This window comes from Pangasianodon hypophthalmus, chromosome 1 (assembly GCF_027358585.1).
Source record: "Pangasianodon hypophthalmus isolate fPanHyp1 chromosome 1, fPanHyp1.pri, whole genome shotgun sequence".
Classification (NCBI taxonomy): Eukaryota; Metazoa; Chordata; class Actinopteri; order Siluriformes; family Pangasiidae; genus Pangasianodon; species Pangasianodon hypophthalmus.
The window spans coordinates 12,689,911-12,703,382 of NC_069710.1; the positions used below are offsets into that span (position 1 = coordinate 12,689,911).

Genomic DNA, 13,472 nt, shown 5'->3' on the forward strand with positions numbered 1-13,472 from the left:
AACTATGTGCATCCGGATTAGCTGCATTCCACTGCTAAACATGACAGTGAGATATGTGTGTAATGTGCTTGCAAATTTTTTTAATGACACCTCTTGAGGAACAGTAGTAGTTTTTACTACAGAAGTTTTTAGCACACACATGAAATCCCATCATGTCCAAACAACGCACACGTTCCCTTAGAAGACAACTTGTGGCCTACGTAGTGGACTAAGGTGTAGCTTTGGACATTTTCATGGTGAAATGATGATGGTTGAATGAAATATGAACCACAGTTTAGAAAACATACCTGGCAATATGTAGAATTTGTCACTGATGGAGCTTTTAGAGAGAAGAGTAACATTGAGGGACATGCTGTTATTGCAAAATGATCGACAACAGGGTGGTGTGATATGGCAAAGTGGAGTGACTGTTACCACCCTGAAGTTGGTTATTTTCCAAAAAGAGCATGTCCTAAAGGTGTTTTGTTCCCCTGATATCACAGCAATTTGCCAACAGTTACAACGTTTTATTTGTTACGTTGTATGTTTTACATTTAATGTTTGCAACATCTCTGAAACAAGTTAGTTCCTGTTATCACTTGCATTATAGCAGCTACCAGTTGTTCACTTACCAGCTTCTGGAAGGAGTCTCCAGTGGCAGCACTTTGTAACAGTAAAATTGTGGGTGTAGTTATTAGAACATGATTGTCAATGTAATTTTTAAATAGAGAAATTATTGCGCTGTCTCTGTGCATCCTTAATATCGGCCAAGTGTTATATTGGTATTTGAAAAACCACTTCCACTCGCTATTAAAATGTGAGGTATTTTTTCTTCTAGCTCTCTAAATGTAAGGAACAGGATGTAGGTGGCATATTGCACAGTGACACAAAAGCATGAAATGCTAAACTTTATATTAAAGGTTTGGCAATATATACTGGTGAAGGTGTGCACTATGATAAAGATATCACTGATTTCCACTTTCAAAGACTAAAAGCAGTGCAGTGTTCTTAACAAGTGCATTTTAGAAGATCTGAATTCAAATTGAATCCTTGCACAGTCATGAAGTTGTACCCAGATGTATCGCAATGCGAAAATGTGACAACGTGCATCATGGAAATGTGCGATTCACATCATGGAAATCAGCATTCTGTTAATTATGCATGGAATGCGGGCGCACTGTTTGAACACAAGAGGTCTTAATCAGCGCAACACATAGATTTAAAATATACAGAGAGCACGCTGGTCACATGATCACATTCTTCCATGGAGAGCCCGTGAGATCTGCACTTGTGAAGTCTGATAGCCTGATAGCACCGGATTGCAACGACAAACACGCATTATACGTTATACGGTTACATGACTATGTTATATAATGGTTTAAACAGAGCTCTTCAGTAGCTTTCAATCAACACCAGAGGCCTGGAAATCAGGCATTTTTACCAAACTTTGGAGCTCTATTTCTGCTACAGAGCTCATTATGTTTCATTCAATCATTTTCAAAGTCCCTAGCTCAGACACTTTGTTTTAAACTTCTGTTTGTAGCACTATTTTATTTATTTAGTTTTATACAGACAAAAATGCACCTTTTGCTTTGCAGTGTTTGTAATTCAGTCATATTTTTTCTTCATTCAAATTTTGTACAAAATAAATAAATCAAATCGAATCTCAAACGTGAAGCCAGTATAGAGAATCGAATTGAATTGTGACCCTATTACATACTGTAATTATTATTAGGGGTCCAAGCGCCAAAGGTTTTTCTTATTTTCCTCTCCTAAAACTGATTATGCACACCAAACCATAAGTCACAGAGAAGTGAAACTGGGTCAGTAGAGAGTACTCCCTCCCGCCACCCAGGCAAGCAAGATGAGCCTGATTTACTCAGTGGTTTCGCTATTGCACAGACTTTTACATTTTGGCCCATGTCTCATAAACTAGCCCTGGGATGTTTGGCTTCACAGAGATGGTGTCATATTACTTAGCAGAGTGAGAACCTAATAATTATCAAAAATCAGATTTATATCTTGAGATTTATAAACAGTATGGTTACTACATGCCAATTAATACTAGGGAGGTAAAGCCTAATTTACTCAAACAGCTGTAACTCATGATACCTTGCATGGATTCATGTGAAACTTGAAGTCCAAGATATGAGCAGAGGTTGGACTATGGCCATTAAGAAGGGGTGGAGTCCAATCGAGCTGAAATTTGGTGTACTGAATCATTGTGCCAATGTGTATGTTGATTTCTAATGATCACTGATTTTCTTCAAAAACATGCCCACAATCACCCAATCAGCTTGCAGCAGACATTTCACACAGTTATTATTATTATTATTATTATTATTATTATTATTATTATTATTATTATTCCACCCCATCCTCACTCATTGGTCAGTATTTATGATGGAGGGGTAAATAAAATGATGTGTGTGCGTGTGAGAGCACTCCTCTCTGTTTGCATGTGTGATGTTTGCAGATTGAACTCTTTCCACAACAGGAAGGCTCTGAGGAACTCACGCCTGCTCTGTCAGAAAGACCACCTGCACCTCTGCATCATGTGCCTCCGGGCCATCATGAACTACCAGGTTTCATCCAATACACACACACACAGAGGGATGTACACATGCACACACAACTTCATTCCTGCTTTGGCCTTGAATAATTGTTTCTTGTGTCATTTTGTTTCTCAGTCAGGGTTCAATCAGGTGATGAGCCACCCAAACTGTGTCAATGAGATCACACTGAGCCTCAACACTAACAATGCCAGGTAAGATACGTGTGTGTGTGTGTGTGTGTGTGTGTGTGTGTGAACTAGATATGACTTTGGCCTGTATTCAGAGGAAAGAAGGAAGGGAAGGGAACAATGGAAAATAGCTGGAGGAAAGAAGGAAGGGAAAGAGAAAAAGTGATGGATGGAAGGAATGATGGAAGGAGGGAAAGAGAGAAGGAAAGAGAAGGACCAATGAAAATTGCCAAAGGAATCAAAGAAAAATAGCCAAAGGAAAAAAGATTAGATGGGAAGAATAACAGTGAAAAGGAGCCAAAGAAAGGAAGGACAGGTAGGGTACAACGAAAAATAGCCAAAGGATAGAAGGAAAGATGGGAAGGGAATATTGAGAAATAGAGGAAGGAAAGATGGGATGAAGGAACAAAAGACAGTCGAAGAAAGGAAGGGCTGGAAGAAAAAAATAACAGAAAGAAGAACAGGAAGGGAACAATGAAAAACAATAATTGACGGAAGGGAACAAAACACCAAAAATTAGCCAAAGCAAGGAAGAAAACAAAAAAATAGACAAATGAAAGGATGAAGGACAGGAAGGGAACAACAAAATAAGCCAGAGGAATGAACAAGCAAAAATTTGCTTAATTTTGATTTTAAAAATCTATAGAATTAAAACATTCAATGCAGAATTAAAACATTGCTCTTAAGATACAAACATATTAAAAGAAGTAAAAGAATACAAAAAAATACAATGTAGTTCTTGTGTGTGTGTGTTTTGTAGAACTAAAGCCTTGGTTCTGGAGCTGCTGGCTGCTGTGTGTTTTGTCCGAGGAGGTCATGACATCATCCTCTCAGCTTTCAGCAACTTTAAAGAGGTGAGAAAAGTCATCGGTGTTATATCTGAGTAACGGCGTGTAAAGAATAAAACATTTGGGGGCATGCCGTTACAAATCACAGACACTGGAGACTCCTTGTACAAATGCTAAATATGCATTATTCAGAAGTTATGAGAGTTACGAGAGTTCATGATACTCTTGATTTAGTATCTTGTGAGCTCAAGTAACTGTTGGAGTACAATGTTAAAAAAAAAAAAAAAAAAAAAAAAAAAGCAAAATAATAGTATGTGCTGGATCAAGTGCTATTTTATTAGCTGTTATAAATGCTAGTGAAATACTCAGTCTCTGGTGCTTCTGCTCAAGAAAAATCTGACAACACTGGAGGCGTAAACTACAGGCACGTCATTTTAATAATCGGACTGGTGAGCCCAGAAATCCACAAAGATGTAGACAAAGTCTGAATACGCATAAGTTTCCCCACATAAATATTGAAGTAACTTTCGGAATGAGTACACATTGTTGCTCTTATGATATTTACGTCAGTTCTTGTAAATGGTGAGTACCGCAGATGTAGACAAAGTCTGCAACAAAGTTGTAGACAAAGACGTAGACAAAGTCTGAATACGCGTAAATTTCCCCGCATAAATATTGACATAACTTTCCAGACTGAGTACACATTGTTGCTCTTATGATATTTACGTCAGTTCTTGTAAATGGTGAGTAACATAATACTAGGACTATGTGTGTGTGTGTGTGTGTGTGTGTGTGTTAGTAGTCATCGAAGCTGGTTTTAAAGGCTTGTAATGTGATCGGGTCAACAATGAATCAAATGAATCAAATATTTAGACACTGCGATCTAATTAACAATGCATACTGCAGAATGAAAGATCACACAGGCATACATGCTGGCATGGTGTCCCTTACATACACACACACACACACACACACACACACACACACTGTTAATGCTAATCAATGATCAACATTTTTATTTAATTATGATGCATCGCCATCCAGCTGTTAAACGAGGAAGAGATAAAGAGTGAGTGTGGGGGATATGCTGTGTGTGTGTTTTGTGTGTGTGTGTGTGTGTGTGTGTGTGTGTAGGAGGGAGTTCAGGTGTCGTATGGTGATGGTGGTGACAGAATGTAGGTATTGTTTGGGTAGAGAGCAGTAGGCCAACTTCTGCATTATTCAGGAGCCTCTCTCACACACTATACACAAACACACACACATACACACCTCAAACACACCACTAACACACACTACAAGTGGTGTAATCCGCCATTACGTAGCCCCCACACAGCTGCCGATATTGATGTCATGAACTGTATTGTTAACAGCTAAGCGACTGAATCTGAAAACTACACTGAATTGAAATGTTTCCCTTTTGCACATTCACACACTTGTGTCCTGTGGGCTACATTTCTTGTTATTAAAGCTGCATTAGGTGAGATTTTTTTAAAATTATCTCTCTAACAGTTAAGTAGTTTGATTCGACATTTGAATGAATTTTTTTTATACTATTTGAGCCCACTTCCCATTCCTGCCCATGTTCAAGAAGCTCCGCCCCAGGATCTAGAGCATCTATAAAAAGACGGAGAGGAGGCCTATCCAAACAAACATTCCGGACCAGAAGTCAGCTTTCCCGACTCATGGGTTTTCTCATCCACTTAATACACTTGTGCTGAGATCATGGCTTAAACAATTATTTTTCATCAGGTTCTACATATTTTCCAGGTTATTTCTACATATTTTCCAGGTTATTTATTATTTGTAAAACTTTTTTTTAATTGACTTTTATGTCTTTAATGTCTTTTTTTATTAGCTCGTTTAAATATATGAAAACTTTGTCCGCAGTCATCTGTACAGAGTGTGTAAGGACTCTGCTCTGTTTTGATGATGACGTGATGGTGCAGGAACATCACAGACATTTTGACACTCTTTATCTGGCTACATACTGAATCTGCACCTAGCCTAATGCTGCATTCATGGTGCCTTGTAAGTGGTAATGTGCAAGTTGTACTAACATTGTTTCCCACCTTGGGACATTTAACATGCGACGAGGAAAAAAAATATGGACACCTCCATGAAAGCGTATCAGAGCATGTAAAGCTCATAAAAAAGCTACTTTAAATGCACTTTTACAGTTACAGGCCTGAGTGGCTGTTGGTTCTGTTCTACTATAGTGAACTTCAAACATTCATGCACAATTCTGAACTGCAGCACAGCAACAACAGCGGACAATAGCAACAAGCTAGCCAACGGACAATACCGAGTAGTGTTAGCAATAAGCTAAGATTAGTGATGACTCTAATGATGATGATTACCTTCTCAGAACAGTGATTAGTATAGTCAATGTTATAGATTTAACCAAGTACTGTGTCTGTATATTATCCGATCTAAAGCCAATACTGCTATAAACTCATTTAAAAGTAGAGAAGAGGGACTTTGCACTGTTCACAGTGTGGGGGCCATGTTGATTTGACGTCACTCCATAAACAGGGAAGGAACTAGTAATTTAGAAGACTACCCCAAGTTGACAAGATGAAATTTGAAGTTTTTGGTGGTTTTTACCAGTTGTAGGCTGTGAAAAACAAGTTGCAACTTCTTCTCGAGTGCAGCATCACCATCCGACAACTTGATCAAAGCATAACATTAATGCTGTTATGTGGAATGACTATTTTTACAATCATGTAAGAAAGTCATGTAAGAAAGTCAGAAAGTGGCCTAAATAAAAACATTTCCACATTGATTTTGGTAAAATATATTTAAGGCTTCTTAACACTTTCGTGCATAAATTATTTATACGCATATCCAGATTCTATAGATTTTCTTTCTTCTTTGATTTTACTTAAAATAGCATGTTATAAGAATATTGATTCTGTCTAATATTTGTAAGTAAATGGATTGTCCATGAGTAAAAAAAAAAAAAAAAAAAAAGCTAAGACAGTAATAATCTGTCAGGCCTAAAATACGTAATGAAGACAAAAATAATTTAAAAAAATAATAAACTGAAAATATAACATTTCTGTAAAATATAAAATTTCTGTAATTTCTGTAAAATTTCTGAAAATATAAAATTTACACAGATTGCATGATGCAAAGAGGTAAAAAACCAAACAAACAAAAAAAACATCTTCCTCAAAAAAAAAAACTAGTTTAAAACACACAAAAAAAAAATCTAAGGTGTTCAGTAGAGTCTGTCACCAAAATTTTTATTTTTTTAAATTTACATTTTATTTTTTTATTTGTTATTTATTTTTTTTATTTTAAGTACAAAGTTAGTGAATACTGAGAACAATAAATAGTCTAGAAAGCTACAGAAGGTGATATATTTGATAAAATATAAAAGAGCCTTATTTGACTGTCCATTAGTGTGGATACTATGCATGAAGGGTTAAAGAAGAGGTGTCAAAGGATATTATTGGCATAAAAATCTTGTTCTTTTGTTGTTTTTCCAAAATTTTAAAAAGTGTTTATAGCTGCAATAAAGTAAGTGAAAACAGGACCTTGTTTTGTGGATTATAAATCTAATTATAAATGGATTAAAACATTTGATGTGTTGTTCTTTAATAAGTAAACACTTGGCACATTACTGTGGTATAAGAGGAATAAAACACTTTAGAAGAGGTTTATTGAAAATTAATCAAACACTGTTTGGTAACAGGGACTCAGCTGCACACTGCCCTTTCGTTGTTGATTTTCCTATAACAGAACACTGTAAGTGGTGGTGTTGTTTCAGGTTTTTCTTCTGAGGCCTTACAATATGTTATGATGATACACAATCTTTGGAGGGGTTTAAAAAAAAAAAAAAAAAAGAATTTGACTTAGAGCTCCAGAAGTGATAAAATCAGCACTGGATAACACACATATTCCTTTGAGTTGTGCCTTGTCTGTTTTTAACACACACACACACCAGGAAGTATATGTCCACTTTATATTTAACTTTATAAATGCAAAGAAAGAAAACCGCAATGAAGAATTCTCTGAGAATCCTGTGTGTGTTACAGTTACACCTGTTACAGTATACATGAGACATATAGTTTACGCTGCCCTCTTGTGTGCGTGTGTGGTGATGCAAAAGAAGCATATTCATAAGCATGGAATGTGTCCCAAGATATTGTTGATGGTATCTTCTGACAACAGTAGTAGTAATAAATGTATTAATTGCTTAAATGTCAAATGTTATTATGTGTCCTTAAAAATATTACAATTATCATTGTGTTAGGTTAATGACCGTAGCTCATCTGTTGCTATGCCCAAATTAATAAAGTGACTGAAGGTGTTAAGTAAAAAATAAAACACTGTTGTTATAGGAAAATAATCAACAACGTGCTGGTGCAATGCAGCCACCACGTCCTAATGTCTTTTATAGCTCTTGTACAACAAATTTTACATGTATTAATCAATAAGACATCATACTTTTTAATCCATTTATATGTTGTGGAGGGTCCGTGAAACTATAAACTTACCAGTCTCTGTTTTTTTCCCTCTTTCTTGAAGTTAGTAAGGCATAAATTGCAGCTTGTCATGTTACAGAGAAACCATATTTTCGGAAAATGTAAAATGACTGCTTTACTTCTGACTGTTACAAAGCACTGACACTGGAGACTCCTTCCATAGCAAAACTTTGTTTTCAAAACCATGGCTGTACGATGATTACTATGGTACATCTGTCGTACTAGCACGCTACCACTGTATACTTATAGTACTTGTGAACTAAATGTGTGCTGCAAATTATTAAATGATTAAAAAATAAATAAATATATCTCAGTTGTAAATAATGGATTTTTAATTAAGAATTAATTTTAATAATGACAAAATCAGTACACTTCTTGCTAGTTTGAAGCTTGTTTGATACTTTAGTTTGAGGTAAATGTTGACTCAGGTAAGGTGTGTGTGTGTGTGTGTGTGTGTGTTTGTGTGTGTAGGTGTGTGGGGAGAAGAGCCGCTTCGAAAAGCTGATGGCCTACTTCCGTAACGAAGATGGTAACATCGACTTCATGGTGAGCTCTACTTTTAGAACAACACTGGAATGATGGTTTTACTCCTTGGACCTGCCGCCAGTTCCCACTCAAAGCCACGCCCACAGACTCTAAGCTGGCCAGTGGAGTTCTGTTAGATAGATGATGGTGTTAGTGCATAAGGTTGAATGGTCAAGAGTGTCTTCGCTGTCCTGTTTTGTTTTTTTTTTCTTTGTAATGAGCCCCCATGGGTTTTTCAGCTGCTCGTCACTACTTGTCTAGACTAGTTAGCGAAGGTGGTTCCTCTGAAGCATTACATCACCTGGCTCTCTAAGTGATAAAAATGGACCTACTTAGTTCTTGATGTAATGCTAGCCATTCAAACAGTTCAGGAGGAACATCTCTAATTCTGCGTCTACTTCATCCCCTTCACCAGTAATAAATTTCACCTTCATGGTAAAGCACGACCAGTGTTTATTCACTGTGAGCAAAGTTTTTGTAGTAAAAAGCATAACAGGAAGTTGCAGTCGTGAAGCAAAACTTCAACAGTGATGAACATATTAAAATGTTTTTAAAAACGTAAACAGTTATTTTTTTTAAAAAAAAAGAATGCAATATTATTATCAAAATACACATATAATGATTTTGTTTGAATTCACTTTAAATTCAGCAAGCCTTTGTGTAACTCCAGATTTATTTTCAGTAGGTGAAAGAGAAATGTTTAATATCATATCTATCCACTAGGTGGCGTGCATGCAGTTCATCAATATCGTGGTGCATTCTGTAGAAAACATGAACTTCAGAGTTCATCTGCAGTACGAGTTCACACAGCTGGGACTGGACGATTACCTGGAGGTGACAAGACACACACAGACACACACACACATGCTCGTGCACACAGACACACACACACACGCATGCATGCACACACACATGCAGCATTATATTAGTGTCCTTATGACAAACTGATCATTTAATAGGTGAGAACTGATTTGAATCTAAAGCTAATTAGGGGACAAATATATTTTAAAACTACAGTTGTATTTACAGTATTTTGATTAAATACAAGATATTTAAATAAAAGGTTGATTTTGCTTATGTATATATATATATATATATATATATATATATATATATATATATATATATATATATATATATATATACATATATACACACATATATATTTTATTTTTTTTAATGCTATATATTACATTTAAAAAGGAAAACACAAACCTATGCAAATATATACAATACATCTTGAACTTTTTTTTTTTTTTGTATCTTAAAATTCATGTAATGTTATTATTCCTTTTATACTCCTTTTTTTTAGGTTTTATATTTATTGTTATTTCTTTGTTGTTACATATTTTGTAAAGCAATCTTGAGTGTTAGATATGCACCAAACAAACAAAAAAAAGCAATCAAACAAATAAATATTAAGCAACAAAAAACAATAATTACAATAGTTGATTAAAAACGCACACAAACTAACAAATAAAAAAATAAACAAACAAACATGTAAATAAATAAATAGTTTTGTTTTTTCTTTGTGTTACATATTATGTAAAGCAGCCTTGACTGTTAGAAATGCGCCAAACAAAAAACAAACAAGTAATCAAACAAATAAATATTAAGCAACAAATAAAAAATAAATATTAAGCGAATAGATTAAAAACACATCCAAGCTAACAAAAAAATAAACAAACATGGAAATAAAATTTAAAATGTACATAAAGAAACTAATAAACATGCAAATAATTAACTAAATAAATACATTCATACATAAATAAAAATTTTTGTTAGATATTTTTAAAAGCAACCTTGATTAAAAATACACACAAACTAACAAATAAATAAATGCAAAAATGCAAGTAAGTAAATAAATAAATAAATAAATACAGGCTGTGTGTTTGACACCCATGCTCTAGAGAAATATAATGATGTAGTGTATGAAAATGTATTGAGTAGAGTTGTTTTTTTTTATGTAAGTAAGTAAAAAAGTCAAATTTATGAGGTGAAAGAAGAACTCAAGCAGAGAACAGATACTAGATCAGACTTAAGTACAGTATCAAAGAATGTAACCAACAAACAAAGAAATACATAAATAAATAAAAAGGGGAATTCTTACAAATCACAATCATTAAGAATAATAAATAATATAATATATTTAATTATACATTATATAATAAAATGTTAGGGAGAGTGCGCATAAACACTGCAATAATGAAGATTTTTCCCAAAAAGAGAGCATCACTTATTTTATTAATTATAATGAATGAAATTTTCTCTGTGTGCATTTGCAGTGCATTATGGGATTCCCTTGGCCACTGTAACTGCATATAAAAATGTAAAAAAAAAAAAAAATTTTTTAATTTAATTTAAAAAAAAAAGGACTTTATGTATTTTACATGGGTGAAATTTTAGTAAGAACAATAACTAAAACTCACTTCTAGCATTTGGTACATATCCTCTGTGTGTGTGTGTGTGTGTGTGTGTGTGTGAGAAGACATTAAAAGTGAGTGAGAGTGAGAGATTACAGGTCCAGGTCCAGGCATATCTAGATAACTTGTTCGATGTTGGAGCCCTGCTGGAGGACGCAGAGACCAAAAACGCCTTACTGGAGCACCTAGAAGAACTCCAGCAGAATAACGCCGAGGTACACACACACACACACACACACACACACACTCATAAACAAGTTTCAGTGTTGCCTCAGGGAGTTTTTCCTCATCGTTGTCATCTCTGGCTTGTTCATTAGGGATCTAAATCTGGATTTCTATAATTTGGCTTTGTGACAATGTCTGTAGTAAAGAGTGCTATGGGAATAAAAATGAACTGAATTGTACTGAATGACTGCCTCGTGTGTGTGTGTGTGTGTGTGTGTGTTGCAGTTGAGCAGCAGGTTGCAGCAGTGTGAGAATGAAGCAATGGAAAAAGTGTCAGACCTGGAGAAACAGCTCATTCACACCTCTAAGGAAGTGGAACTCCTAAAGGTACGAGCACATGAGTAAGGTAGTAAAGATGCCCTGATCCACCCCATCTTTAACTGTCCAGTCTGTCCTCACTGTAGCCTCAGAATCCCGTTCTTGGCTGACAAGAAAGAAACTCAATGTGGTCTTCTGCTGTTGTAGCCCATCTGCTTCACGTTTTGACGTGCTGGCGAGATGCTTTTTCCGTTCAACACATTTGTAAAGAGTGGTTATATGAGTTAGTCCTCCTGTCAGCCCAAAGAAGTCTGTCCATTCTCCTTTGACGTCTCTCATCAACGAGGCGCAGAACTGTTTTTTTTTTGGAGGGGGGTTTGTTTTTTTGCACCATTCTGTGTTAGAGACAGTTGTGCATAAAAATCAGCAGTTTCTGAAATACTCAAACTCTGGTATCTGTATGATTTTATGCATTGCGCCGCTACATGTCTGTGTGTGTTGTGTGTGTGTATGCAGGAGAGCCTCCGGGAATCATGCACGCAGATCTCCACCCTTCAGCAGCGAGAGCGAGAACGAGAGATGGCCAGAGAGCTGGAGAGGGAGAGAGAGAGGGACCGAGAGCGCTTATCTAGGGCACTCGAGCAGAAGGTCCAGACACTTGTGGAGCAGGGGCTCATCCGAATGGAGCGCTCCGAGTCTGGATCCGTGGACCTGAACGTCATACACAAGGCAGGAAGCACACAACTACCTCATGCAGGTGAAAGTGCGTGTGTGTGTGTCTGTTATGTTAGTTGTAGATTTTTGTCATTTTCCAAATTTCATTAAAAAAAGTTTCATTTTTGTTTCTTTAGTCATAGATGAGATTACTGAAGCAAAAGTTCCTGTAAGTGCATCCTGTGCAAAGTCGCAACCTTCACCTCCAACTCCGCCCCCACCTCTGATCCCCGCCCCTCCCCCACCACCTCCTCCCCCGCCTCCTCCACCTCTGAACACCTTTAGGACAGGTGAGATTTCCTTCCACACTGTAGATTTCTGACAATCCAGATATACTCATTGTGTGTTTCCATATGTGTGTATGTGTATGTGTTTGTGTTATAGGTATGAGGGATAAGAAACCGATCCAGACGAAATATCGCATGCCGCTTTTTAACTGGCAGACGTTAAAGGACGAGCAGGTCGCTGGAACCGTCTTCACTGAACTGAATGACGAAAACGTTTTAGCAGTAAGCGGTGATTTTTTTATTATTATTTTTTTCCCTCCATATTACGCCACACCATCGCTGATTATTTTCCTATAACAGCACACCCCCAAGTGATATACTTAAAGCAATCAAACAAATCTTATAAATCATCTGTTTATTTTATGTCTTTCTTGCATTCATTGTGGTGTTTCACACTCCAGGAGTTGGACATGGATACTTTCGAGGAACTGTTCAAGACGAAAGCTCAGTCTCCTCCCACCAGCATCAGCACGCTGAAGATGAAAGTCGCGCGGAAGTCTTCCAGTAAAATCTCTCTGTTGGAGCCGAATCGAGCCAAAAACCTGGCAATCACTCTACGCAAAGGAGGCATGGACGCCAACCAGATCTGCACCGCCATTGAGACGTATGTCTCACAGACACACACACACACACACACACACTGTAAATACAGTTAAGTTTTAAAAATATCCTGCTCATTTGTCTTGACATTTCTATTTCTATTTCTATTTTTTTTAATATGTAATGTGTAATAAAACATGGGACTTTTATTCCTCAGGAAGGAGCACACAGTGTACACACAGTGATTCTAGCAATATTAATCCATATACAGTACAAAGATCATGATAAAAATGCCATGTGTCCACTGCCCAAAGCTCATCAATAATAATAATAAGAATTAATACGCAAAAATGAATGCACAAATTCACAAAAACTAACAGAAATGTGTTGCATTGATCTGATACTGACTTCGTAAGTATGATCAACTTCGGGCAATCTTGTATTAAAACATTTTAACATTTTGTTAACATTTTTAAAATGAAAAAACATTTTAATAATAT

The 13,472-nt window shown here is 36.2% G+C and overlaps 1 protein-coding gene across 5 annotated transcripts in view; it reads left to right on the forward strand.

Annotated features, from left to right (window-relative positions):
- The window catches only part of fmnl1b (formin-like 1b), a 39,656-nt gene that overhangs the window by 13,876 nt on the left and 12,308 nt on the right, over window positions 1-13,472 (forward strand). For 2 of the 5 annotated variants that reach the window (XM_034311206.2, XM_034311164.2), the window contains exons 7-17: window positions 2,456-2,564; window positions 2,670-2,746; window positions 3,483-3,576; window positions 8,472-8,546; window positions 9,249-9,359; window positions 11,014-11,163; window positions 11,399-11,500; window positions 11,948-12,194; window positions 12,283-12,435; window positions 12,530-12,654; window positions 12,834-13,036. In XM_034311206.2, the coding sequence (XP_034167097.2) occupies window positions 2,456-2,564; window positions 2,670-2,746; window positions 3,483-3,576; window positions 8,472-8,546; window positions 9,249-9,359; window positions 11,014-11,163; window positions 11,399-11,500; window positions 11,948-12,194; window positions 12,283-12,435; window positions 12,530-12,654; window positions 12,834-13,036 (1,446 nt within the window). The remainder of the gene's footprint in view (window positions 1-2,455; window positions 2,565-2,669; window positions 2,747-3,482; window positions 3,577-8,471; window positions 8,547-9,248; window positions 9,360-11,013; window positions 11,164-11,398; window positions 11,501-11,947; window positions 12,195-12,282; window positions 12,436-12,529; window positions 12,655-12,833; window positions 13,037-13,472) is intronic. The other 3 variants (XM_034311310.2, XM_034311273.2, XM_034311174.2) reach the window with 2 other exon arrangements.